This window comes from Alternaria ethzedia (assembly GCF_023757985.1).
Source record: "Alternaria ethzedia strain BMP 0044 chromosome Unknown scaffold_4, whole genome shotgun sequence".
In the NCBI taxonomy this organism is placed as follows: domain Eukaryota; kingdom Fungi; phylum Ascomycota; class Dothideomycetes; order Pleosporales; family Pleosporaceae; genus Alternaria; species Alternaria ethzedia.
The window spans coordinates 136,124-163,560 of NW_026056197.1; the positions used below are offsets into that span (position 1 = coordinate 136,124).

A 27,437-nucleotide genomic window follows, 5' to 3' on the forward strand; every position below is an offset into this window, starting at 1 on the left:
CGACGAGCGTTGTGAACTAAGGCATCTTGAAGAGGAAAAAGTATCAGAAGGTTGATCCTACTACTGTTTCAAGATAGAGTATCATTTGGAAACATGGCGTTGGCAGATAACTACGCATTCATCGGTGAGCACTCCTACTCAGTACCTTAGTAGGCATTTCTAATAACGACAAGGTCTCGGAGCGATGGGCTACGCGATGGCAGCCAACATCCGCAAGAAGATCGACCCATCTTCGACCCTCTACATCAACGACATCAACGCCTCGGCATGCTCCCGCTTCAAAACCCAATACTCGTCGCACGGCCATATAGAAATCGTCGCTACAGCACGCGAAGCAGCGGAAAATGCGAAAGTACTGATATCCATCGTACCAGGAGGTGAAGATGTAAGGAAAGTGTATCTAGACGAGAAAGACGGAGTGATTGCAGCGAAGAAAGATCAGGAAAGGATAATGCTAGAATGCAGCACCATCGACGTCAACACCACGAAAGAAGTAGGCCAAAAGCTCAAAGAAGCCGAAATGGGAACATATATCGACGCCCCCGTATCCGGCGGCGTTCCAGCAGCAGAAGCAGGCACACTATCGATGTTAATCGGGCACCCACCGCCAGCACAAACACCAACTTCTTCCGCTTCTCCAGACTCTCGAATTACGACGATCCTCACGATGCTTGGCCCACCATCCAAAGCCTTCTACCTGAACACCCTCGGCGCCGGTCTCACCGCTAAAATATGCAACAACTACCTCTCCGGCACCATTCTCCTCGCCACCGCCGAAGCCCTCGCAATAGGCGTATCTCACGGCCTCGACCCCTCCGCTTTATACTCCGTGATCAAGAACAGCACTGGTCAGTCTTGGATGTGCGATCACGTCATGCCCATTCCCAATGTGCAGAAGGAGTATTGGGTGCCGAGTAACAGTGGTTATAAACCGGGGTTCAAGACGCAGATGATGCTCAAGGATTTGGGATTGGGCATTGAGAGCGCGGGTCAGGTTGGGGTGAGGCCGAGTATGGCGGAGAGGGCGTTGGAGGTTTGGGAAGAGGCGGCGAAGGACGAGAGGTGTGTAGATAGGGATGGTAGCAGTATATATTTGTATGTTGGAGGTCGTCTACCGAAGGGATACGAAGACAAAGGGAGAAAGAATGAGGATGGAACGTGGGAGTTTGCGGAGTAAGGCTTCTGTCATCTTTAATATACATAGTGGTGTTGCGGACCTGTTCTGATGCACTCATGTAGTCTTAATACCGTCTACTTTCCTTGAAAGAAGTTCTGGAAGACCTCCATAATGGCATCAAACCCAGCCGTCTCTCCCAGCTTGAGTACCCTCTCATCTCTTCCAATCTTTGCTGGGTCACCATCTGGAACCCATCTGCTCGTGACACCATCGGAACTAGGCCCGTAAACCTTGGCACACAACTTGTCGGTCTTTACAGGCGGCCAGGGGTCCTCACCGTTGACGAATTTGATGAAGTCTTCTCCGTACTCTCGTGCTACCTTCTGTTGCGCGTCGTCCAGGTGCTCGTTGTAGTTCTGGAAGAGGTACGATACATCGAGAATGTGGCCTGCTTCGCCCTTGAAGCGGCCTTCCCAAGGTATTCCTTCGTTGAAGTGGTAAAGGAAGAACTTCGAGTCGGGTGTGTTGGGCCAGCCTTGAGCGAAGGCACGAGCGGGCGCATAGAAAGATATCTCGGAACCAAAGCGCAGTATTGAAAGCATAGCCTCTTCGTCCGGGGTCTCGGGGGTTATCTTGTAGGATGTGAGAAGCTGTTCCGCAACCTCTGGCTTGGCGGACAGTGTGGCGTTGCAGGAGTCGATGAACTTTTGCGCGACGCCTGGTTTGCGAGCATCGAGACCAAGGTATGCGATGATGTTCGCCTAAGAAAAATGAGCTCACATATCTTGAGTATCGCGATAGTAAACTTACGTCCAACTTTGACTCTCCAATCATGAAGGCCTTGCACCACTTCCTGCCCGGCATCATGAAAGCTGGGCTGTCTTCTTGAGATGAGACGGTAAGGAAATCTGGTGAGCCCGGCATAGTATCTTTGTCAACTGAAGGCAGCATCGGTGCTGTGGGTGGCACCTTCTGCCATAGATCATCCAAGGGTATACTCAGGAGGGCCTTGATACGATCCTCAGGCGACTTGTCCGTCAGACCAAATGCTTCGATGGCTTTTTGGTACGAGGAGTCTGCCACAAAATCTGGAATGGGCTTGAACAGTAGCACAGCTCCTCCAGTACTAAGACATCGCTTCATCAGCGGCTCCTCCGAGCAGAGCAATACTGTCGCAGACACTGCGTACGTTAGTCGAGCTCTAGATCAACAGCGTCCAAAACATACGTCCACCGGCGCTCTCTCCGCATACTGTGATCTCATCTGCGTCACCCCCGAATCCGCCTATGAACTTCTTGATCCACTGTAGAGCCGTGCGCTGGTCGTGAAAGCCGTTGTTCGCTTTGTATCCTGCTTTGCGCAATTCTTCGGAAGTCGCAAACCCTGTGAAACCCAATCGATAGCTGTATCTGTTAGTAGACGAAGTGTGTTTCAGGTTGTGAGACCCACTTGATGGTAATGCCGATGATGGGTTTTTTCCTCTCGACAGACATCTTCACAATAGGAGCTGGATCATAGTGCGGGTACCAGCTACTCCCAACAGCAAAACCGCCTCCATGTATGAAGACAAAGACAGGCAACTTCGCGTTGGAATCAACAGCTCCATCCTTGTTGGTCGGCACCGTGATGTTAAGGTTCAGACATTCGAGGTCGGAATGCGTCGGAACCTCTGGGAGTGGCAGGGAATGTTGAATGAAGCCGAACTCGCGTTCAATGGCACCGACTGGAGATACTGGAGGAGGACTGTTCCATTAGTAAATGGTAACCGGCGTCACCAGTTGACGTACCCAAATTTGGTGGCGTCCGTAGTGCCAGATCCATAGCTATCAACGAGCTGGGGTGCAGCCAAGCGATCTTTTAACGAAGCATACTTCAGGCCAAGAAATTGCACTGCGCCATCTACTGGCTTTCCTTCTATTTCACCTAGGTGTTGGTGCTTGAGGGTTTCCGACATGTTGGCTGCTGCATGGGATGGGATGGTAGGAAGCAAAGGATCGTTCCATAGACTAACGGATTGTTTACTATTGCCTAGTGTCTGCTTGGATTGGCTGAAGGAAGTTGCGCATCCCTGAAGCTGCTTCTCTGGAAGCAGGTACGTTGGGGGCAATGATGGTCCGACAATTACCCCGCACCTGTACCTGCCATTTTAGTAGTGGGGCAATCACCCGCGACCAAACATCGCGTGCGGGATGTGGGGGTACTGCAGCGACTGCGCCTCGCATCGATGAGGATATCGTATTTCGTCCGATGTCTGAGCTCGGCAATTAGCAAGCATGTGTTCGGCTAGATAGAGTGCTACCTAGGTAGATGTACATGTTACACGCAGTCAGTTTCTTGCGCAAATGACACCAACAATGAAGGCCGGCCTCCCTCATACTGACGCCTTTGTCAGTCTTGCTCTCCTCGATGGCGGCAGCTTTCTAGGAGATCTGAGCCGCTTGCATGCTGGTGAGAGTGGCACATTTCGCATGTACAACTGGGCGTTTTACATCTCGCACCAGGGAAGACACATACTTTGGGATCTTGGGTTGGATGAGGTGCGTAGGCCAATATCGGGTTTGGCTACCTCAATCTTCTTCTAACTAGTTTCTTGAAGGACCGAAGTTGTTATACCCCTTGGGTTAACAAGTTCATGTTGGATCTCGTCAACCACGTCGGGCCAAGGAGAACTATCGTTCAGCAGTTGGCGCAAAGAGGCGTAGCTGCGGAAGATGTCGATACTGTCTTGTTCAGGTATGGTAACAAGGCTGGCGTGAATGAAGTTCGCTGAGCAGCCTACAGCCACGCTCATTGGGATCATTCGAGGCCTATCAGCGATTTATTTCCAAATGCGATGGCGTACTTTGGTCCCGGTACGAGAGCAGCATGTCAGCCAGGGCATATGAGAGATCCAAGCCTACAGTGGGACGGCCGCTTCTTTGATCCGGAGAACTCGACAGAAAAATGGGATGAGCTACATGGCGCGTGGAAGCCCTTTGGCCCTTTCGAAAGAGCAATGGACTACTTCGGAGACGGCAGTTTCTGGATCCTAGATGCACCTGGCCATATGCCTGGTAACTTGGCTGCTGCTGCAAGACTGCAAGATGGCGAGTGGGTAATACTTGGCAGCGATTGTATGTTATCCCATGGAGTTTCCATTGGCGCTCGCTAATCTTGTGCTAGGCTGTCATTCGCGGTACGTTAAATTGATTGCACCAGGCGTTTGCTGACGTGCATGGTGTACACGACCGGGCGTTTACTGACCGGTCAGGGATTTGCTGGACGGCACGCGAACAATTGCAGAGTTCCAAGGCCCAGGGGCAGTGAGCATGTCACTGCATACAGACCTTTCTTCGGCGAAAGAAACCATCGCTAAGATAGGACTGCTTGAAACCAAGTTTGGTGCTCATACAGCGCTCGCACACGATGCTAGCTGGCTGAAGAAGGGCACGGACCAGGTGCTCATGTCACTGCTGGACGACGAGATGCGAGTTGCAGCCCAGGAAAAGATACCGTATGATGAGATACCGTAGATGGAGTTTGAGACACGAACCAGATTTAGTAACCGAATGTTGGAGGCCTAATGATCAGTAAACGCGTCAGTGGGTTCGCTACGCGTTTTTTCGTGGCGCGATTGCTGTCCGCAGGTTGGACGCACGAATGTGGAATGCGTCAACGTTGTCTTGCTAGATGTCGACAAAGCAACAAGCCAGACGTGAAATGTTTCGAGGTCGCTTAGAGAAGTAAATGCAGACGTCCATTTTGCTGGGCGATGCTCGCGCATAGTCTATTCCAAGGTTGTGAGTTGGCTGTCTCACCATAGCCATCACGCTAAAGACGCGCCTAGCTGAACACCAACATCATGACGTCTCGCGTCGCAGGGTGCTGTAGCGCCCACACTACAGACAACGCCCCGCCAGCCTTACAAGATATACCGCAACCTAGGAGCCTAAAGCGCATGGTAGGCAATGGCAACGGAGGAGATGAAAGAGATGTTCAATAAAGAATACGTGGTGACGTCAGTGGCCATGGCTCAAGCAAGCAACGCCATCTTGTCACACCCTGAAGTTCATCTCCAACATCGCAAGCCTTTGACGAAACGGGATCGATGCTTCCACGGCCGCAATTTACAAACACGCGCCTTTCCAACACACGCTAGAGATATCCCACCACCAAGCGCCACAGGATCGCCTAGTGCTGATTTACTCCACTCAAGCGCCAAGATGCCACGATCGGGGGGCCTGGATCAGCACGACCTCATATACATAGGTACTTCAGTCCTCCACACCTAGCAGACTTTACACTTAGCCCTTCACAATGGCGCTTCGTGACCTACCATGGGTGACGATACTCTTCTCTGGCATCATTGCGGCGCTCGCATATGGCGTAATGAGATTGATCCAAGTTCGGCGATTTTACAAAGATGTCGTACGTTGGCAGTGTTCGGCACGGGCTATAATCAAGACAGTACTGACGGTATATCAGCCCAAACCGCCTCATAGCTTCTTCTTCGGTCATTTGAAACTGCTCGGCGAGACCTTCAAATCGCTACCCAGTGATGTACATTATCAGGCAGCGGTGGTTACGATCGCCAGGAAGTACAACATGCCAGGTGTCTTCTACCTCGATTTGTGGCCTGCCTCATTTCAGCAAGTTGTGGTGACAGATCCGGATGTTGCACTTGACATGACAGTCATCCGGAATCACCCCAAACATGAAATGGAGGCAACAATGGTCGACCCCTTGATTGGAAGCGGCAACATCGTCACAACGAACGGACCACAATGGAAGTATCTCCACAAGATGTTGAGTCCTGCTTTCGCCACTTCGCACATCACCAACATGAGGCCGATGGTTGCTGACGAGGTTATGAAGTTTCGGTCGAAACTTTCCGAGAAAGCTGAATCGGGTGAGGTTTTCAGGTTGGAGGACCATACTCTGTGCATGACGTTTGATGTCATATCGACTATGACCTTTGGCCGATCTCTTGACGCGCAGACCAAAGGTAGCCCTGCTCTGCAGCACTTTGAAAAGATGTGCCGTGCTTTTATGATCACGCGAGAGTCTCATAACTATATCCGCAACTTCTTTGTCAACCGGACGGTTTTCGCCGAACGCGCAAAGTTTGATGCTATTGTGGAAGGGCTCATCAAAGAGAGATTCGAGATAGTCAAACGTAAGAAATCCAATGGAGTCCCTGCATACTTGAACTTCGTGCGGCTAACACATAGCTGCAGGCGACAAGCTCGATCTCTCGGAGAAGCGAGGACTAGGGATCATGGACCTCATCTTGCGAGACTATGTTGCAGAGCGACAGGGTGACGTAAAGGAGCTCGACCCCCAATTCACCAAAGATGCTCTCACACAAGTGAAGACTCTTTTGATCGCTGGACTTGGAACTACGTCGGATACCATCTGTTTCGGAGCTATGCTGCTTAGCGTTCACCCTGAAGTGGTACAAAGGATGCGCGAAGAGCACGACCGTGTTTTCACCCCTGGTATCGAAGCGACGTACGAAATGCTTAAGAGGGAGCCGTATAAGCTGAATGAGCTCACCTATACGAACAACGTCATCAAGGAAGTCCTGAGGTTCTATCCGATAGGAAATACCGCACGCAAGGGCATCGATACTCTCACGTATCAGGGTCGCGAATGGCCGACCAAAGATCGCATGATCTGCCCCGTCCAACTGGCTATGCATATGGATCCAGCGATATTCCCAGGCAAGTGACATCTATCGATCCTTCTTTGTGACACACATCCGGTGGCTAATGCTTCGTCCAGATCCGCTCAAGTTCGATCCAGACCGGTTTACACGAGAAGACCATCCGCGGCACGCCTGGCGTCCATTCGAGAGAGGACCGCGTGCGTGTCTGGGCCAACCGCTGGCTATGGACGAGTTCGTGATCGTATTCCTGCTGACAATACGCGATTTCGACTTTACTTGCGCGGATCTGAAACCCAACAAGACGCCTCGAGCAGAGTGGAATGATCTGGATCTGACATTTGGTGATCGCGCCTACCAGGAATTTGTTTTCGAGGCCAAACCACGAGACGGCATGCCGATGACCGTTAAGAAGTCCAACTGGTCAAAGTAAGCGCGGCAACGGCTGCCAATTCGGGTCAATAGACGACATCAGTGGCGGTCGCTAGTATGGACCATCCCAGGGCTCCTGCTCCGCAACGCATGTGTGTATGTATTGACTCGGGAGGGGCGGATGGCGGATTGGGGTCAACGTGTCATGGGAAATTAGGAAATGTGCCATGGTTGTCATTCGGAGTCTTATTGCCTGATGCACGTTGACAAACTGCCGCGCGACACTGACGGAACCTGGGGTAGGTAACTTCCAAGGTTGGAAGCATGGCTGTTGAGGCATAAGCAAATACCATCAAGGTTCCATCCCGTCTTCCGTCAGCCCACATTGGCGCATCCCTTGCGGATGCTCGGCTGGTGCTTATGCGAGACCATCCTGCAATTCCAGTATTTCACCGACGTCTTGTGCGTGTAGTTGCCGTGCCTTAAACTTACCGCTTCTCGGGTGTGATGCTTACAGTCGCAGATTTACATTCAGCCTGAATGCATAGCCAGGCGCAGCCAATCGGAGGGCGGGGAGATCCACATAGCGCGAACCCCTCACAGATTTTGCAAGTACCATGGGGCTCCGCATGCGGCTCGGGTACAATCTTGGCTGCCGTATGCCTCTGGGCCAAGCATCGGGAGTGGCTTCGGACACAAGACTGGCTCGGCGCTCGGAAATAAGTGGACTGGCGACCGCTGCTCAACCGCGTGGCCGACGAGACCATGACGTACAGGAATCGTGGGCTATGGTGTTTACCAACCGCGTGCTGACGCAGGGTCGGTGACTACGGCTATTTACTGTGCTATAAGACATGGAGTGAAGACGACGACGAGCTGCATCCGGACCATCCGAACCAAACCAGACAACCGGCGTCATGTTTACCTCGACGCGTGCGCTGCAAGTATTGGCCTTCGCTGCGACAGGAGCGTATTCTCAATACGTGTTCCCGGACTGCAGCAGTGGACGGTTGAGCAATGAGACCATCTGCGATCCTTCGGCGTGTACGTTCATCTCTACTACACAACATTTCAGCCATACTAACGCTTTCCAGCTCCGCTAGCTCGTGCGAGAAACCTCGTGTCTCTCTACACTCTCGAGGAGAAGATCAATGCTACGAGCAGTGGCTCGCCAGGCGTTGCTCGTCTCGGCATACCACCTTACCAGTGGTGGAACGAGGGTCTTCACGGCATTGCTGGCCCTTACACCAACTTCAGCGATGAGGGGGAGTTTAGCTACTCCACCTCGTTCCCCCAGCCCATCTTGATGGGTGCGGCTTTCGACGATGAACTCATCACCGAAGTCGCAAAGGTCATCTCCACCGAAGCGCGTGCTTTCAACAACGCGAACAGGACTGGCCTTGACTTCTGGACACCCAACATCAACCCGTTCCGTGACCCTCGCTGGGGACGCGGACAGGAGACACCCGGTGAAGACTCCTACCATCTGTCTTCTTACGTCCAGGCCTTGATCCACGGTCTTCAGGGTGACGCGTCTGACCCGTACAAGCGTGTTGTCGCAACTTGCAAGCATTTTGCAGGTTATGACGTTGAGGACTGGAACGGAAACCTCCGCTACCAGAACGACGTGGAGATCTCACAGCAGGATATGGTCGAGTACTATCTCGTTCCATTCCAGGCCTGTGTTCAAGCGAACGTCGGTGCTTTCATGTGCAGCTACAATGCGGTAAACGGTGCCCCACCATGTGCCGATCCTTACCTGCTGCAGACCATTCTGCGTGAGCACTGGGGCTGGACGAACGAAGAGCAATGGGTCACATCCGACTGTGATGCTGTTCAGAACGTCTACCTCCCGCACCAGTGGTCATCATCTCGTGGTGGCGCTGCTTACGACTCCTTGAAGGCCGGTACCGATCTCACGTGCGGTACTTACATGCAGGAGCACCTTCCCGCTGCCGTCCAGCAAGGTCTTCTCGATGAAGCTGTCCTTGACCAGGCCCTTGTCCGTCAATACTCTTCGCTCGTCCGTCTTGGCTACTTCGACTCTGCCGACAACCAGCCCTACCGCCAGCTCGGCTTTGACGCGGTTGCCACCAACGCTTCGCAGGCACTCGCACGCAGGGCCGCTGCCGAGGGTATCGTTCTGCTGAAGAACGATGGTACGCTGCCGCTCTCTGTCGATTCGTCTATGTCAATCGGCCTCTTCGGTGACTGGGCGAACGCAACCGATCAGCTCCTCGGTAACTACGCTGGTGTTGCCACCTACCTTCACTCTCCTCTGTATGCTCTCGAACAACTCAACGTTACCATCAACTATGCTGGCGGAAACCCCGGTGGCCAGGGCGACCCAACGACCAACCGTTGGTCCAACCTTTATGGCGCGTACTCTACCAGCGATGTCCTAATGTACGTCGGCGGTATCGACAACAGCGTTGAGGCGGAAGATGACGACCGCACTTACCTCACATGGACTGGAGCTCAGCTCGATGTTATCAGCCTGCTCGCCGACACCGGAAAGCCAGTCATCGTTGTGGTCACTGGAGGTGGACAGATTGACAACACCCCTCTCGTCAACAACCCCAACATCTCTGCCATTCTCTGGGCCGGATACCCTGGTCAGGATGGAGGTTCCGCCATCATCGACATCGTTACCGGAAAGACTGCTCCCGCTGGACGTCTCCCTACGACCCAGTACCCCTCCAACTACATTGCCCAGGTCTCCATGATGGACATGAACATGCGCCCTGGTGAGAACAACCCTGGTCGCACTTACAAGTGGTACAATGGTTCCGCCGTCTACGAGTTCGGTCACGGTCTGCACTACACCAACTTCTCCGCTGAAGTCACTAGCGAGCTTCAACAGAGCTACGCCATCTCTGCCCTCACGCAGAACTGCAACAGCACTGGAGGTTTCCTCGAGCGTTGCCCCTTCGTATCTGTCGATGTTGAGGTCTCCAACGATGGCGATGTTAGCTCTGACTATGTTACTCTTGGCTACATTGCTGGAGAGTTTGGTCCTGCGCCCCACCCCAAGAAGTCGCTTGTCTCTTACAAGCGTCTCCACAACATCGCTGGAGGCTCTTCCGCCACTGCGACTCTCAACCTCACTCTTGCGTCTCTTGCCAGAGTTGACGAGATGGGCAACAAGGTCTTGTACCCCGGTGATTACACCATGATGATCGACAACCACCCGCTTGCGAGCGTCAACTTTACCTTGACTGGAGAGCATGCGATGCTAGACATGTGGCCTCAGCGTCCCAACCAGACCGCTCAGGGCGTCGAGTACGTTGGTGACTACTGGTACGGAGGTTACGGCAGCGACTATGGTGCTGAGCCTGCGGAGTTCCAGAGCACCATGTAAATGGACTTTCGTATACCTATACATACAAAATGTATATAGCAATCTACCAAGTGACTGCAATTCTTACTGAACACTTGCAACATGTGAATCTACTTCCATCTTCATCTCACCTTCACCATCGAACTTGCGCTCGGACCATAATGTTTGTTTGCTACACCGACTGGCTCTTTCCACCTTTTGTCATCCGCTCCTTCCCACACATTTTTCCACCCCCGATACTGAACGACCGATCAAGACAGCGATGACCCTTTGCGACGAGTGCGACAACGAGAGCAAACTGCGTTGCAGTGGTTGCGGCGCAAGCTGGTACTGCTCGAAAGAGTGCCAGAAGAAGGCGTGGCCTCTTCACAAGATTCTCTGCAGATCCACCAAGGACTTCCAAGACCGCCCCGAAGCCGGAGGACCTGGTGAGAAATACACTCGCGCTATCTACTTCGATCCCGATGAAGGCGCACCCCGATTCGTGTGGCTCAAGACTATGACCAAAGATGGAGAGTACGGACACCCTTGCCTCACAGCTTGCCCCGGTGCGCTAGCCGCCAACAACGAGAAGGAAACAGAGTCTGAAGAGGAAATTGGTATGACAGATATGAAGATCCGGCATAATCACGCGCTCGCCCGTCGTCTCCCATACAACTTGGTCTTGTCCTACCGCGAGAACTTTCTCCACGATGGATCGACGCACAACATGGCCATCGACAAGATCATCGACCCTAACTCTCCTCACCTACACGCCTGGCGGGGTCCGATGATTGCTTATGGAACCGATGCTTTCGATGACGTCCCTTTCAGTCAAGATCCGTCGTACAGCCAAGATCTCGGTCCTTCCGGCCTTCGTATTATCGCGCACAAGCTCAACACTTACTACTCCAAGTACGCTGTTGGTCCAACGATTGAGGACATCAAAGAAGAGTTGAGTAGCGTGATCGGCGTACGCATCAACTGCGATGGCGACGTCGAAGTTGAAGGCCGCCCTCGCTATGAGCCTATGGAACTTCCGGCCTACCGCTCATTCTTCCACGCAGCCACCGATGTCTCAAAACACATTGAGCTACCCTTCACTGTTCAGCGCATTCCTGGAAGTGTCGCCAAATGGAAAAAGCGACCGGAGACTCCGTCGGGCAAAAAGTCTTGGGTCAATGTTGCTGGTACATTCCTCAACATTGGCTGCAAGCCCGAGCGTGCGGACACCGGCTTCAATTGGGGCCTCGCACCACCAGAATGGCAGAATGACGTTGGTTCTGTTGTCGTCATGCGCAAAGACAAGAGGCCTCTCCTTCCGATACACGTCTTCGCTCTCGCCGACTATCATCAGCATCGTCTCATGGATGTCTTCGAGTCGGAGGGGGAGAGTGTGCATTCAGATAAGGAGCCTGAGCTGAAGCGCGACAAGGCGTGGATCATGAAGCAAATCACCAAGGACAAGTTCGAGGAGTACTACATGACTTGGAAGTCGGGAATGACAAAGGAGGTGCCCCGCATCTCGCCTTACGACTTCTAGTATTGTTGTGAGCTCGGCGCCAGGCAACGTGGGCTTTGTCTTCTCGTTCAGAGATCTATCATGTCGAAGTTGGCGTCCATATCCGGCTTGTAGTACCTGAAGCAGACGACGCGCGCACAGTTTCCATGGGTGTTGGCAATGGTTTCGAGAAAGGTCGTTACCTAGCTGGTTATTAGTAAAGCTCGACTGATACAACATGAATCCATCCAGATCACACTCTCGTTTCGTAGGCTTGGTGACGTATTTGCATCCTTCATTATCGTCTAATATGTATTGATTCCACCCAGCCTACAACTTGCTCTTGAAACCGCCTACATCCTTAACGATCATAACCGACATCGGCTCCCTAAGTAGATCCTCCCCGTTGACCGCCGCTTGTAACTTCTTCAATCCCGCGCTCTTGGCATGGAACATCAGAGCATCTTTGTCCGCATATCTGATGACTGTCAGTTTTGAATTTACCTCAGACATTGCGGCGTGACTTACGTTTCGAAGATGACAAAGCTCGGCGCGTCGCCCTTGGTTTCGCGCTGTAGGTGATACCGGGTGGTGCCGGGCTCGGTGGCTTTTACTTCTTGGGCTGCGATGTTGAGCAGTTCTTCCACCTGTGGAGGGCATTAGTTGTTTGTAATTGATGAGATGTCAATTTCACGCGTACCCTGTCTTGGTTGCCAGGCTTGGGCTTGAGGATGGCGATGATTTCGTAGCCTCTGGACATGATGACGTAATGTTCGACGCGCGATCGTTGGCTTGAGGAGATGCAGATGTTTCAGCGCGCAAAAGAACTATAATATGCAGGAATATTGAGAGATGCGGGATATTCAGATAACGCAGCCAAGCCACAGGTCGCGTCGTTGAGCTCGTTGCCGTCAGCTTACTTTCTCCGCTTTCCCAAAGTAGCGCCGAACCGAAAGATGCCGAGGCACGATTCAGGAGGTATCCACGCGTCGCAGCACATACTGCGCGTTCACTCTACTACCCGTCACATCACGGTCGCAATGTATAGCGGTTTTGTGACGAGAGTTGCCGCTTGGCAATACGACTGCATACTCCACACGCGCCTCTGCCGATGCAGTTCGCTTGCAAGCATCGAGAGGTCACGAGGTGCGGGGCAGACGCGCACCCAGTCCGTGCCGCATCATTCACTCTAATACCTAGGTACTTATGATTCTAGTCATCACCATTTTCAGATACATTGACAATCATATTATCCTTGTATACGTCAGTATAGTATTCAGATAAGCTCTGGGAACTTGTACGTGCTTTCATATGGCAACGCTTAGCGCGATCTATTCTTCCAAGGTTGTTATCGGTGCCAGGGTCTTGTTCTGCGAATTACATCCGATTGACCAAGGCCACCAGGAGCGATAACAGTTTGATAGACTTCATCAAGATGGATCATTCTGAAACACCGGAATCGACAATAGATTTGAGCACGACAGATTTGTCACTTCGATCGTTGTGGTCCGAGAAAGAGAGACTTTTAGCAAGGCTCCATCAGCTCGCAGACGAGATGTCCAAGGAACGGGCCGCACAGCTTGAAGATCCCCAAGCCGAAAGGGCCGAGTCTGGAGATGAAATTGTAGTGACAACGTCAGTCGGTGAAGGTCATGTTGACGTTTGTCCGGCTGCTGGACGGCGGTCGGACTTCACCATGAGCTGGGATGCGTGGGCGGTGTGCGTTCGATCGGGCTGTCCAGCATGTATCCTACGCCGCAAGATCGTACTGGACTCTGGGTACACAATGTCTCAAGACTCTCAGGACTTGCCCGCCCTCGTTCTTTATGATCACGACCTTCTATTCGACAGCTTTGAGTTTGATAAGAAGCTTTTCGAATGGGTCGTCGAAAAAAGCGACCTGGTCGAGGAGTGTGAGATATATGACAGACAAGTGAAGTTCGGTGGCACGGGGACTTACGGGCCAGATGTTGGGCGAATGCTACAACCATGTGATCCGAGTTTCGGGGCGAATCTACCCATGGCATTAGACTGGATCAACAAATGCGACAATGAGCATCCTTGCATAGCCGATAAGCTCCCACCTTTACCGAAGAGGCTACTGGATCTCCGCGATGGAAGAGTACGGCTTGCTCGAACAGAGGGGAAGCGTGGGCACTACGCTTGTCTCAGTCACCGATGGGGCTCGACCCTGATGTTACAGACAAACGCGGTAACAATGAAGAAGTTTGAACAGGATATTCCGTGGCTAACCATACCACAAACATTCCAAGACGCGATTAAATTTACACGTGGGCTTGGACTCGATTACCTATGGATCGATTGCGTGTGTATAGTCCAAGACGATGCAGTGGACTGGCAGGAGCAATCCGGCGCGATGGCTGAGATCTACAGCAACTCCTATATTACCTTGGCGGCAGCTGTGGCTGAGGACTCTAACTCGAGATGCCTGTCTCACGGCGATCGGAGGTCTAATTTTGAGAAAATGCCCGTGGAACTTACGGTAAATGGGGTCGAAATTCCTGTATTTGGCAGACAAGCTTTAGAGCACGGTTCTTTCCCGTTGCTAAAGCGCGGCTGGGTTCATCAGGAACGCCTTCTTGCGCCTCGCATCATCTACTTTGCCAGCGAGGAGCTGCTTTGGGAGTGCCTCGAGAAAGAAGATTGCGAATGTCAAGGCCATCATGGTTGGCAGCCCCGAGCTAAGATACCTAGAGAGTCTGCAGCCGATGGGCCCAACGATGACTCTAGCGATGAGACCAGCGACAGTTCCAGCGACGGCTCCAGCGATCCCTTCTCTGACATGATGGATCCCAAAGATCCCCACGAGATGTGGCGTGTTATCGTGGCCGACTACTCCACACTGGACCTTACCTTCCCAAAGGACTGCTTACCAGCCTTGTCTGGAATCGCTCAAGTTTTCGGCAGAGTGATGGACGACGACTATGTAGCCGGCCTGTGGAAGAAATTCCTCATATCGGATCTGCTCTGGTTCAGGAGTCTAGAAGAAGCTGAAATGATCGCGGAACACTGGAGAGCGCCATCCTGGTCATGGGCGTCTACAGAGTCGGTAGATGAGGTTCAATTTCATGATGTCGAGCGGCCGCTTGCAGAACTTATCGAAGCGGTTGTCGAACCAGCAGGCAGGGACCCTTACGGGGAGCTGACCTCTGCATATATCCGGATCAAAGCGAAGGGGATTTGCGCAAACATCCAGCGTGATCTGACGTCGCCGACAGGATATACTGTAACTTTCCGTTCGGGTGACGACGCCCCCCTTCGCTTGAATCATTATGTCTGTCCACTATTCAGCTTACGAACAACCAAGATCAAAGCGGAGGCTCTACAGCAAGTTATCATTGTCCCAATTGGGAAGAAGATCACATCCTATGGAGTAGCGATGCATTCAATACCTGAACATGGACTCAAGATTGGATTCACATATCCAGATGAGGCGCTATCATGTCTCCTAATTTCCAAGGACAAGACAGGTGAAGAGCGATGGCAGCGGATTGGGCTACTGCACCTTGGAAAATTTCCATTCCGGAACAAGGAGGATTGTCCCGCTACTGAGGTATACATGCCGCGCGTGTATTTAAAGCTGAAGAGGCAGCATGGCATGTCAGACAAAGAGATTCAGTCGAGATACGAAGAAGGGTTTGAAGCTCAAGAGGCCATTTTTCGCGCTTTCGATGAGGAGCCTATGCAGGAATATACCCTTTGGTAGCTACCCGACGTCGCAGTCGTCACCGAGTTATACCCTAGCTCTATGAACAGTATGCTTTACCAAGAAGAGCGTGACTTTGGGCCTCGCAAGACGTCCATCGTAGATCTTGGCAGGCCTTCTCCATCATGTCAATTCAGCATGATCATGCGTCGTCACCACTGCCAGTACTTTCCGGCTCGATAACTGCTCTAGCTTCAAGATCATACCTGTCACCTTCCCGCAAAAAGTAAAACCTCGCGTTAGACGGCGGTAGAGGCCTCTCCCAGCTTCCTTCTCTCGACCAAAAACCACCATCGTATACCAATGCATACGTGCTGCCGATGACTTCCATCTCGTTCTTGTTGACCACCAGCGCAGTGTCTTCGTCAATTGCTAATCCTAGCAGCTCCGGGTAGGCATTTAGGATCTCAAACATATCGAAGTGCCTGTTGCGTACGAGGACATGCTGATCGATGGCCGAGTTCTTCAAATATCCAAAGCCGACCGTATGATCGCCTGCAAACCACGTTAGTCTTTCTTCTTCTATGACATGTATCCGAGAGGCTCACCTATCATGATGGTGTTGTTCGCGGTGTCACCACGAGCAAGGAAACTGCCAATGATACTCGCGCCAGCACTGGATCCAGAGATAACACCTCCAGCATCGAGGACGTCCTGAAACGCTGCTTCGGTCTTGGTGCCAGCGTAGGCATCGACAAGTCTCCATTGCCTACCTCCACCGAAGAAGATGCCCTTCGCACTCAACAGTGGGGCAATGAATTCATCGGTATCGGCAACCGCGGGGTCGTATGTATGCAATACCGTCACGTTGTTGGCACCATACTTGCGGAACGCTACTGCGGTCGTGAAGTTCTGGTCGTATGTATCCTCGCCGCCTGCCGTGGGAACCACAACAATCGAGGCGTCGGGGCCGCCAGCAAGGGCAATGATGCGCTGGTAGATGCTCTCGCTCTGCAGATTTCCTCCAACGATTACGAGGTGGCCGTTTTCTGGACCGACATAAGTCGTGTTAGTGCCATTTGTTCCGTAGATGGGAGTCGCGATGGCCGTAACCGCAAGAGCGGCGGTATAGAAGAAGGTGGTAAGCCGCATGATGAATATGTTGATACCCGACGGAATGGATGACACTCAATGCGCAAGCCTACTAAATATACTGTACATCTTCAGTGACGGCATCTTATCACATAGTTAATGCTGGGCATCGCATCATCGTGGGTCTTGATCTAATTGGGCGGAGATCGACAGCACCTGCCTGAAAGGTATTAAAACCTCAACGGCAACCCCACTCATCCATTTCCCGGGGCATTGGCACGGAGATGCGCAGCGCAAGATTGAATAGTTTTGCACGAAGTTAGTGATTTGGTGATGGAACTTGATACGAGCTGTTGGGAGGAGTGAAAACACGCGGGGCGCTAAGCGAGGTGATGATGTCATGCGTTCGGTACCTTCAATTCCAGGATATGGTAGATTACTGCTACCATTTATTTTAACACAATCCATTGCCTATTCTAAGTGCGAAAAGATTGGCATCCGTTCACCATCCGGCGTAGCTGGGCTTACGAGGCCAAATCATGAGTGCTAAGCTGTCCCACATTTCGCCAAGCGATATACAGCCTTCTGGGTGAAGAAACTCTTCCTGGTATCGCAAGCTTTGTTTATATCTCTTCGCTTTCTTCGATATCGATTCTTGATTTGTGAACACCTGAGACTGGTCTGGTAGCATCTTGATGACATCATCCGCGTGATAGACGAGCTCCACTGGATGACCCTTGCCGTTGATGTAGACAGCCGGACAGCGCCCATGCTTTCTGTAGTCCTTGTCCTCGAAGACTTGAGACAGAACGATGAATACTTTCAGTCTCAGCTGTTTGAGTGTGAATGAGGACTGGGTGTTACTGCTGACACCGTCGCGTGATGAGCGCAACCGAACAGTTATGACCATGGACGGGCGCGATTGATACGTGGCTCGAAGCAGCTCGATTATGTTGATGCGAACATCATCCAAATTCTGATCTTCCGGCCGAACACTAATCCCAAGCAAAAGTTGGAAGTTTCTCGCCAAGCGGTCGACATCGCTGGCGAAACCGTGGGGCCAGACTTGAGCTTCATTTTTTGAGTCGGCTCTTACCATACGCAATCTCTCTATATGTGAGAATCCGCCGAAATTGGGTCGGAGACCTTCTGAAGCGAGCATGAAGACGAACTGAGTGGCTGTATACGCGTGGTACAGGGCGTCTGACCGTACCTTGCGATTGACACGGAATACAGGGGACTTCCAGGGCGGCAGTATCGTAGAGAGTGGGCTGGCGAAGAGCTTTACGGTAGGCCGGACTGCATATGCAATGATAGCATGATAAACGGATGCAGGTAAAGCTGAGAGCTCTGGTTTCCGCGGAATTTGGCTCATAGTGACTACCTTCCCTTCATCTGAGCATGAGAAAGTAGATTGCACGTTCGCTTCGGGGGTGGTGCTTGCGAAGGTAACTGTGCCCGTGGTCCCTTCAACCCTCAAGATCACCGATGCAAGTAGATTTGAATACCGTCTGAGGTTTAGCTGGTCTTCCTGAGCAATGGATCTGAAAGCGTTGTTGAATATGGCGGGCGTATCATTATAACTTGAAGTCTCGATCGAGATTTGCAGCATTGCTCCAGACTCGGCCCAAAGCAATCGTAGCAACGGCAGCAAGTCGAGAGCGACTACCCAACTAGGGCCGTGATCTTCCTCCAGCTTGGAAGACAAAGCGGCGTAATCGATGGTGACATGCCTCAGGGATTGCGCCCGAGGACCTAGTTGTTCGGACCATCTCTTGAAATAAGCCTGTTCGTACCAGGATGACACGAAGAAGTGGTTCCGTTGATATAGAACGCTGGCAGCTTCCCAGTAGATTTGACGACAGCTGAAAAGTAGCCCCAAAGTCGGTGCCACTTCTGATGGGACACCTCGTGCGCACGTGTCCCATATAAAGAGTTGTTCATCAAAGACGTACAGTAGGTCGTATATCTGATTTCGGATCTCTGAGGGGAGCGAGATGAAAGAACGTGCGCTTGAGTTCGCCGGCAATGAGTACGTCTCTGGGATTGCCGTAACCCTGTCTTTCTCGTTGGGTATTACGGTAGTTGATTGCTTGGCTCTGTCATGTGCTGACAGGGGACTTGATATGGCCGTATGCTGTTGAAGGCCAAAATTTCCGTTGGGATTGTCCGAGCCGAGAAGCGCCTCCAGTGCAAGTGACGTGCCATACCCCCCGGCGTCCAGAAACCTTCTTGCATTCAGATCGCGTCGACCCATCAGAGGTTCCATGGCAGAACTGATGATGTGTGAGAAACAGTCGAGTGTAAAGTATAGAGGAAAGTACGAAGAGTAGAAGACAAGCAGTGTGATCCACCGGGGATATAGGAAGTAGAAGTCACGCCCTGTGCGCTTTTACCTACACAGGCGGCGACTTACCGCATGCGGCCTCGTGCGCAACTTCGCCGCTCTCACGTCGGAAAGTGGGTCCTCGTCAAGGCTCCCATTTACTCACCACGCAGCTCTCAGACCTTCACCCCATAGCGCGATCCTCAGATCGTCCCACACCCTGATCAAGCTACCCGGAAGTCCACCTCAAACCTGCCGGGCTGGGCTTCCAGTACGTGAGACAGGATAATAAAAGCGTTAAGCTATACATAGCAGAGGGTGAAGGCGCTTTCGTAATGCGCCTTGTAACCATTTTTCCCAAGATAAGTAAATACGCATTTGATGATGGCAGTAAAAGGTTTGTCCCATGTTGTCGTTGGAGTAAGTCGATGATGCTGATCCGTACGCTCTTCGGCGACGTTCCTCTGCTCAAATTGAATCCAAACTTAAAGTGAACAGCTTTCATCTACCCCAGACTGGCCCGTGTGTCTTTCCTGACTCTCGACTGAGCCGCCTTCTCTTCATTGTGTTCGTGTCGCTGCGTACCTTTGGGGTTAGCCTTCCATCGTCTCATTCTTACATCATTCTCCTTTTCGTACCCCGTCGCAGACCAAGATTTGAGTTTCGAAGACATGTCTATAGGCTCACCTGGACACGTAAAGCTTAAAACCATCGATATTAGTATCCGGTGCAGGTCTGGACAGTCGCGTCTGTTTGGGGTCTAATGCTATGTTAGCGGCGACGAATTTGGGACATCAGCCATTGCGTCGGGTTTGAGGAGATTGTAACGCGGATAATGTCCTGATACATTGAATAATCGACGCCGATTAACAAGTAGCCATGACCGCGAAGTTTGCCTAGCGACGAGGAGACAGATTGGTGGTTGGCATACCGCGTCATCAAGCCTCCTCCGCCGCACGTCCCCCACCGCGCACCCAGCTCCAAATTCCTGCTCGCGCGACATCATCGCCCGCCGTCACCCATGTCCAAATCCATCACCACGGCCACTCCACCCCAACAAGCCACCACTTACCTGTCCCGTACCTACCAACCCAACCAACTCGCCAATTGCGCACCTCTATCACCTACCCTAGAAAGAAAACAACGACCCACCACCATCCAAGATGTCAATGTTCTTCGGTCAAAAACCCCAAATCTCTTCGGAGCAAAAGATTGCACAGGCCGAAGCGGAAATCGACATGGTTTCTGACATGTACAGCCGGTACGTCTGAATCACTCTCTTAACCCTCCCTCAACCCTCTCTTCTTCCCTCAACCTCTTCAAGAAACAAGCATTTACTAACTTCCACTACTCCAGCCTCGTCAAATCCTGCACATCCAAATGCATAGACACATCGTACCGCGAAGCCGACCTCAACAAGGGCGAATCCGTCTGCCTCGACCGCTGCGTATCCAAGTTCTTCGAGGTCAATGTCAAGGTTAGCGAGAAGATGCAGGGTGAGGCGCAAGGAAAGCAGGGTGGTGGCGGTGGCATGTTCGGTGGTGGCATGTAAAGAAGGATGCTATATGGAATGCGCGATATGCTGAGGCTGGATGATATGGAAATGCCTCTTTGTTTTCGCGTTGGGCTATGGCAGGTCCTGCATTTGGAAGTAGAGGCGCCATGTCGTTGGGTGACCACGGCTGGGTAGGAGCACCATTGCAGCAGATGTTTCTCTAGTTTGAGATGCTGAAGGGTTGCTTTACGTACTCCACTCCAGCCTCTTGACGTGCGACTGTTGATGTGGTTGCAGTCTCAGCAATGATATAACACGATATGAAGGACATGTACAATACAAAGTTTATGTTTTCAATTCGACCGGTCTATGTATCAGGGTATCTCCCAATGTCGCACCTTACGTGTTGGCATGTAAGTGCAGTCCGATCAAGTAACTCAGTGTCCAGTCGTTCAGTCTTCTAACCATTAGGTGATGTCCTTGCTGAATAATGAGCAAGACATCGTGTCGGTCCATGAGCGTGTGCTTTCATAGCATCGCGAAACCGTAAACTCATGCAATCGTTGGGTATCGTACAATCGTCCCGCCATGGTGTCTCTCTCATGTGAAAGAAGTGTCGATAAAAGGAAATGTGGTGTACAAGAGGTCATCTGGTCCAGTAAAAACCGGAAAGCCCAGATCCACGTAACAAGATCAAGTCGTAGATATGACCTTGCGTCAATCATGCAAAAACGAGCCCCGAATAACAGTCGGATGTGTTCAGTAGCAGAGCATACGAAGCGGTGTTCAAGGCGCGCTATTCTTTGTCAGCTGTTGGTTTATGGATACATCAAGAATGCTACCATACCTTCAACATGCTGTATGAAAGCCCGGCATAAATCCTCGGCGAATCTCCTCTCTCGATCGTTTGCGTTCAAATTTAGGTAGGAAACTCTTGATGTATCTCGTGGACTCAGCATCCATCGGCGTGGTGTCGAGTAGCTCGCGCAGGCGTGTGAACTCAGACGTGACACGGTCTGCATGATATTCCGCTTCAACAGCACTCTTCCTCGCTTCCATCGCGCTGATATTGGCCTTGCGAGAACTGTCGGCGGCCGAAATGATACACTGTTTATTTCGTACAGTCAGGACAAGCTCTTCTTCAGCAATGGTTTTCAATCGGAGGGCTTCATCCGCGGTATTGATTCGGAGGGCTTCACTTACCTCTGCAATCTCCACGTGACGCAGACGCTCTTGTGAGTTCTCAGGTTGCGCGTCTATGCGGTCGACAATGTCGTGAAGCATCTCATCTGCGTGGCTCGGTCTACCAGACGATGGCTGTTCGGCCGGGGTGGCTCTACCGCTGGGAAATGCACCGAACATGCCTGGCTGGAAGCTCCTCTTATTAGAGACGTGATCAGACTCAGTCTCCAGCTTCGGTTCAGTCTTTCTAGGCAGATGAACTTTCGAGAGGCTCTTGGAATCGCGCAAGACCTTAGCGAGCGAGCTTCGCGTGCTACTCATGAATCCTTGTTTGGACGCCGCCGCCTCTGGTGATTTTGGGCTTGTCTTCTCACGGTTGAACAGGTTGCGAATGCTGCGTTTGGCTTTGATCCTGCTCGTCACAGTTTCCTTATCATGGTTGTCCGGGGGTGTATCTTCTGCAGGTGACGAAGAGACCACAGGTGTGACGTGGCGGCGGAAGGGCTGACGGGCTTTAGGTATTCCACGGCCCAATGGGTTATCAATACTGATCGACCTGGCAGTCTCCGCGGTCCTTGGATTGGGAGGAGCCTGGGTGCGGACCGTCTCGCGTGAAGGCTCGGCGTGAGGCAGTGACGAAGAACTCAATTCGGCAGCACTGGGGTTTGCGGTCGAGTCGTCCTCGACAGTAGGGTAAATCGAGCTTGGTGAGGGACTCGCATTTTCGCATGCTGGTGCTGTCCGCCTGACTTTGCTCACGGTGAGGGAGTCGTCGGGTCCTGGTACAATCGTAGGCTCAGAGAGCTCCTCAAGCTGTTCCTGAAACAATTGTTAGTACCGTCACGCCACGCAATCGAGTTCACATACCTGATAGGCGTCCCAGGAATCAACAGGCGGGTCAGAGGAGTCTCGAAGCAACGGTACAGACCTGGGCTCAGGTGTAGGCGTCGCAGACCTATCTGAGATCGGCGATACACTGCGCTCAGTCTCTACAATTACCTCAGGTGTGTTACCGACAGTTGTCGCGTCTGGGAAGATCATAGACGGAGACGAAGGCAGCTGGGGAGAATGAGCATCAAGACTAGGCTTCCTCGCTGGCTGCATCGATCGAATGGGGCTGATCTTGACAACTGGGCTGCCGTTCGCCGTGAGTTCTGCCGTGCTGTGTACTGGCGATGTAGTCGCAATGCTCAAGGATGCTTTGGACGTTGTCGCCCTGGTGATTCGACTAGCAAGAGCACCTAGAGAACGCGGCTGAGGGGTACGCTCTGGTAGTACCGCGGGGATAGCGGGTACCGCCGGAATAGAGTCGCGCTGACCGAGAATGACTGCGTCTGCATCGGCAGAGATCGTGAGGATAGGTCCAGTTCCTGAGCTTGAGCCCGACGCCGTCGAATGCCATGATAGTCGCTTTACCCTGTTGCCTTCCTTGCCATTGGAAGGCGTTTGACGGCCAGAGTTGATCCCGCTTCGCGTAGGGAGCGAGCTCCTCTTGGAACTCAGGCGAGGGGGGATGTTCTCCGGGGCGAGAATGGGCCAGTTCTCCAGCGTTGGGCTCGGCGTAAAGGCATCCACCAAGGTGCGCGCAGCCTTGGGAGGCGAGTTGGGGTCTACCACCTGCGCGACAGGCGGACTCGGCAGCGGTTTCTCGCTTTGAGGGCGACGAGGGAGGCGAGAAGTGCCCGTAGGCGTCGTCGTCGCGCGCGTTGCCGGCGACAATGCCCTCTCTGGCAGCGGACTTCTCACGCCAAACGAGGCCGGTCGGATGCTGGGTATCTTTGATTTGTTAGCGCCCGTCATGTTAGCATGTGTTGACAGCTTTGACAAGCTGTCAGGAGGTCACAGCAAAGAGGTTCGGCACGTGTCGCGGCGGGGCGGTCGCGATGCGGTGGGAAGGCGCTTGAAGTCTCTATTGTAGCTGCCAGATCTGGAGTTCTGCGCACGGACGCGTCTACTCATGGATGAGCAGTGATGGTGAAAGAGGAAGTCCGGATACGTGCAGTGCACTCCTACTCTTTCTGGCATCTCTGGCGAAAATCACATACGGTTCCATGGTATCGGTGTCAGCTTTGACTGCTAGTCCTTGGAGTTTGGTCATATTCTCTACATCACGCTGTGCGGTGTGTAAAGGAAGGGGTGTGGAAGTCGCGATGTGTGAGGTCATCAAAGCTCGGGCCATGTTCCGTTTGCGAAAAGGCCAGCCAGACGCGTCAGGATGCACCAACCATTGCATTGTATAGTACACGACCAACTCGCGCAACGTTCTTTCTAGCATCATGGCGAAGACATACAAGCAAATGAAGGAGGCCTGGGTGTCCGGACACACGGGGAGCTCCGTAGCAGACGTGAACAGCGTCTCGCTCGCAATGCCTGTACCGTACACACACCCACTACTCAAGCAATGCACTCTTACTAACCGCATGCACAGCTGAGCATTCTACTTTGGTCCGTCATCCAGTCGCGCATGCGCCTCTTCACGCCGTACACGCCGCCTGCCTTCCTCGTCGACTTCCTGCTCAACTGCGGCGCCACGTTGTTCGCGACTACCATATACTCCTCCTCGCCATGGATCCTAAATCTCCTTCTGCTGCTCCCGGCAATCACGTTGTACGTCTTCGAGAAACCGGTCGCGGTGAAGGACGCTCCGAGACCACCGAAGATCGATCAGCCGGAAAAGGACACGAAGCTCGATGCGCTGCCCGTCAAGCCGTTTATAACGAATTACCGTGGCGCGATGATGGTTATAACGTGTGTTGCTATTCTGGCAGTCGACTTCCGTGTCTTTCCGAGGCGTTTCGCGAAAGTGGAGAACTGGGGTACATCGCTCATGGATATGGGTGTGGGATCTTTCGTCTTCACAGCCGGGGTGGTGTCTGTCCGGGCGTCTCTCAAGGAAGGAGCTGGTCTTCAGCCACTGTCAAAGCGCTTGACAGCATCGGTCAGACATGCGATTCCCCTCCTTGTCCTAGGCATCATACGGCTCATCTCTGTAAAAGGACTGGACTATGCCGAACATGTCACGGAATATGGGGTACACTGGAACTTCTTCTTTACCCTGGGCTTCCTTCCCCCATTCGCCGCTCTTTTCCAATCAGCCTTTGACTTAGTACCTTCTTACGCTATCCTTGCGTTTACTTTGGCTGCCGTCTACGAGATCGCTTTGGACTGGACCTCCCTCGGGTCCTTCATCCTGATAGCCCCACGAACGGACCTCTTCTCTCAGAATCGAGAAGGCATATTCTCCTTCTTCGGCTACCTCGCCATCTTCCTCGCCGGTCAATCGTTGGGCGCCTCCGCACTACCTAGGCAACAGCAGATTCCCAAGGATGCGTCATTTCAGACGAAGCTCCGGCAATCCACATTCGGCAAGCTGATCATGACCTCCATGCTTTGGACCGTGTTGTTCTACTTCTCAACCAGCTACTACGGTCTCCGACTTCCTGTATCGCGCCGCCTAGCCAATCTGCCCTACTTCCTCTGGGTCTCGTCGTTCAACAGCTACCAAATCACCATTTGTTACGCTATCGAAAGTTTCCTCTTTCCAAACTTGTACAAAGCTACGACCAGAAGTGAGGAATCGCGGAGAAGCAGGGATGCTACCAGCACTGTACTATATGCCTTCAACCGCAATGGTCTCGCAGTCTTCCTTGTGGCGAATCTGCTCACAGGTCTGGTTAACATGACGTTCCCGACCTTGCACATGAGTGTTGTGCAGTCCATGGCAATACTCGTCGCATACATTGCTGCGGTCACCGCAGTTGCAGTGGGTCTAGATATGTACAATCTTACTATAAAGCTGTAGGCTTGCTGTTCGTAGACTACTGCAATGCGACTACTAAGAAATGTCTCCACATACAGCCTTCTCATGACCGAGAATCAATGAAGTACATTACTCCGTCTCGTAAACCACCACCTGTTCGTAAATCTTCCCTCATAGATGCACCGAAGCGAGATCACTACATATCTGTCACACCTTCTCCGGATCGTTGATACCGCCGTTGGTAATGATGTACGTCGCCTCCTTCTCCGGCATGTCTGACGCGGTCAATTAGCGGAGGCAGGAAGAATAGCAGCAACAAGGGATGACATACCAGGAGAGTCTTGGATCTTGGCAACACGCTCCTCGCCGCGACCTTTGCGGAGCAGAATCCTCGTAGCAGAAGCGTGAGCGAGGATGTGGCCACCGATCGGCTTGCGCCCGTCTGCGCCAGCAAAGAGAGCGCTGGCACCGGGGTCACTCTGGACTTGGTTTGTCAATAGCACGGCGACATTGAACTCTGGGCAATGTCAGCAGAGATCGAAGATCAAGGGTGATATTCCGCGCACCTTCAGCGACATGCGTCAACTTGGAGAGGAACTGGTTGAGCTTCTGCTGGCGCTCATTCAGTTCACCTCGACCTGTATAATCGACACGAAACAGGGCCATGATACTGTCGATGATGAGTAGTCGGTACTCGTTGCTGACGAAGAATTCGGCGACTTTGTTGAGAAGCTCCATCTGATGCTCCGAGTTGACAGCGCGGGCATATGTGATGTTGTCTTGGGCTATGGACGGTCAGTAGAGACGCGATAGGGATATGAGAACGGTACCCACCAGTCTCAGGGTCTACTCCGAAACGCTCTGCGATCTGGGCTATCCTCTCAGGCCGGAACGTACCCTCAGTATCTGCACAGTGGTTAGCCGGGTTCGAAAAGAGCGACACCCAACGTACCGATGTATGCCACTTTGCCTTCTGCGCCACCCATGTCCTTCGGCAGCTGCGCAATGACGGACATGGTATGAGATAGCTGAGTCTTTCCGCAGCGGAACTCTCCGAAGACCTCGCTGATGCTCATGGTCTGGAAGCCACTGTTGTATATCGTCAGCGTCAATGCTCGGAAGATCAACTGCGATGTTGACTCACCCCCCAAGGACCGCATCGAGTGCCTTGCTGCCAGTGGAGATCTTGATCACACGCTTGCGTAGATGTCCGAGCTCATGGGCGGTCTGGAAGCCTCCACCAGAAGGCTGCAATGGATGTCAGTGATGCGCACTCGTGTGCTGGCCCACTGCAGTGACGTACCTGGCATTTGGCGATGGCGTCCTTGACTTTGTCAACCTTGATCTCACTGAAGCCCTTGATCTTGAGGAGGTTGCGACGAGTAGCCGAATGCACCGATGCGATCGTATAGTAGCCGTTTGACTTGAGCTTCGAGATGTCGACAGCACCGATGCCGTGCGCCTGGATCGCATCGATATCGACGATGAAGCCGTCCTTTTCGTGGTCAGTCAAAACCCATCCTACTTTGGAAAGAGGCAGTCACTCACATCGTTGTTCGAGTCGTCGCTGGCCACTGAAGAAGCACCCATAGTAACTGCTGGTGATAATTGACGGGAAATGGTATGAAAAGGAACGACACGAGCGAATTACGAATGATGCGTATGTGAGCGATGCTTGGAAACACGAGAGGGAGATTATGCGAGGAGAGGACGGAGAAAATTCTGCGGAGGTGAGATCATGGAGGAAGGCATGATGGGAAGGAGCACTAGGCTCAACTCCACGTGTGTGAATGAGAGGAAGGAAGGAGCAGCCACCACCAACGCGATAGCCTTCAACCCTGAGATATAGCTGAACTTGCACCGGCTCGATCGTAGGAAGAGTCCGAATACAAAGACAGTAATGTACGTCCCTGCCTGGTATGTTCATAAACAGACATCGCGACAGATCTTAAGTTTGGGTAG

The 27,437-nt window shown here is 52.4% G+C and overlaps 10 protein-coding genes across 10 annotated transcripts; 5 read left to right on the forward strand and 5 right to left on the reverse strand.

The window, feature by feature from the left end:
• Positions 1-93: 93 nt before the first annotated feature.
• Positions 94-1,177, forward strand: J4E87_002165 (uncharacterized protein; the record flags this gene model as incomplete). The annotated part of the gene is made up of 2 exons (XM_049373804.1): positions 94-124; positions 174-1,177. 2 exons carry the CDS (start codon positions 94-96, stop codon positions 1,175-1,177), a joined length of 1,035 nt encoding a protein of 344 aa, XP_049235944.1.
• Positions 1,178-1,251: 74 nt separating this feature from the next.
• J4E87_002166 (uncharacterized protein) lies at positions 1,252-3,071 on the reverse strand (the record flags this gene model as incomplete). Its single annotated transcript, XM_049373805.1, has 5 exons — positions 1,252-1,878; positions 1,928-2,298; positions 2,345-2,520; positions 2,567-2,860; positions 2,905-3,071. The coding sequence occupies 5 exons, from the start codon at positions 3,069-3,071 to the stop codon at positions 1,252-1,254; spliced, it is 1,635 nt and encodes a 544-aa protein (XP_049235945.1).
• An 879-nt stretch (positions 3,072-3,950) lies between these two features.
• J4E87_002167 (uncharacterized protein) lies at positions 3,951-4,629 on the forward strand (the record flags this gene model as incomplete). The annotated part of the gene is made up of 3 exons (XM_049373806.1): positions 3,951-4,230; positions 4,280-4,292; positions 4,368-4,629. The coding sequence occupies 3 exons, from the start codon at positions 3,951-3,953 to the stop codon at positions 4,627-4,629; spliced, it is 555 nt and encodes a 184-aa protein (XP_049235946.1).
• A 784-nt stretch (positions 4,630-5,413) lies between these two features.
• On the forward strand, positions 5,414-11,995 carry J4E87_002168 (uncharacterized protein; the record flags this gene model as incomplete). Its single annotated transcript, XM_049373807.1, has 7 exons — positions 5,414-5,524; positions 5,582-6,272; positions 6,334-6,819; positions 6,881-7,190; positions 7,999-8,177; positions 8,228-10,490; positions 10,858-11,995. The coding sequence occupies 7 exons, from the start codon at positions 5,414-5,416 to the stop codon at positions 11,993-11,995; spliced, it is 5,178 nt and encodes a 1,725-aa protein (XP_049235947.1).
• A 288-nt stretch (positions 11,996-12,283) lies between these two features.
• J4E87_002169 (uncharacterized protein) lies at positions 12,284-12,713 on the reverse strand (the record flags this gene model as incomplete). The annotated part of the gene is made up of 3 exons (XM_049373808.1): positions 12,284-12,431; positions 12,482-12,600; positions 12,654-12,713. 3 exons carry the CDS (start codon positions 12,711-12,713, stop codon positions 12,284-12,286), a joined length of 327 nt encoding a protein of 108 aa, XP_049235948.1.
• Positions 12,714-15,822: 3,109 nt separating this feature from the next.
• Positions 15,823-16,772, reverse strand: J4E87_002170 (uncharacterized protein; the record flags this gene model as incomplete). The annotated part of the gene is made up of 2 exons (XM_049373809.1): positions 15,823-16,175; positions 16,229-16,772. 2 exons carry the CDS (start codon positions 16,770-16,772, stop codon positions 15,823-15,825), a joined length of 897 nt encoding a protein of 298 aa, XP_049235949.1.
• Positions 16,773-20,201: 3,429 nt separating this feature from the next.
• Positions 20,202-20,590, forward strand: TIM10 (protein transporter tim10; the record flags this gene model as incomplete). Its single annotated transcript, XM_049373810.1, has 2 exons — positions 20,202-20,299; positions 20,395-20,590. The coding sequence occupies 2 exons, from the start codon at positions 20,202-20,204 to the stop codon at positions 20,588-20,590; spliced, it is 294 nt and encodes a 97-aa protein (XP_049235950.1).
• A 792-nt stretch (positions 20,591-21,382) lies between these two features.
• J4E87_002172 (uncharacterized protein) lies at positions 21,383-23,768 on the reverse strand (the record flags this gene model as incomplete). Its single annotated transcript, XM_049373811.1, has 3 exons — positions 21,383-22,534; positions 22,583-23,483; positions 23,761-23,768. 3 exons carry the CDS (start codon positions 23,766-23,768, stop codon positions 21,383-21,385), a joined length of 2,061 nt encoding a protein of 686 aa, XP_049235951.1.
• A 223-nt stretch (positions 23,769-23,991) lies between these two features.
• On the forward strand, positions 23,992-25,517 carry J4E87_002173 (uncharacterized protein; the record flags this gene model as incomplete). Its single annotated transcript, XM_049373812.1, has 2 exons — positions 23,992-24,087; positions 24,144-25,517. The coding sequence occupies 2 exons, from the start codon at positions 23,992-23,994 to the stop codon at positions 25,515-25,517; spliced, it is 1,470 nt and encodes a 489-aa protein (XP_049235952.1).
• A 165-nt stretch (positions 25,518-25,682) lies between these two features.
• DLH1 (carboxymethylenebutenolidase) lies at positions 25,683-27,065 on the reverse strand (the record flags this gene model as incomplete). Its single annotated transcript, XM_049373813.1, has 8 exons — positions 25,683-25,750; positions 25,807-25,992; positions 26,042-26,260; positions 26,310-26,381; positions 26,428-26,564; positions 26,620-26,723; positions 26,779-26,970; positions 27,024-27,065. The coding sequence occupies 8 exons, from the start codon at positions 27,063-27,065 to the stop codon at positions 25,683-25,685; spliced, it is 1,020 nt and encodes a 339-aa protein (XP_049235953.1).
• Between the last annotated feature and the right edge of the window lie 372 nt (positions 27,066-27,437).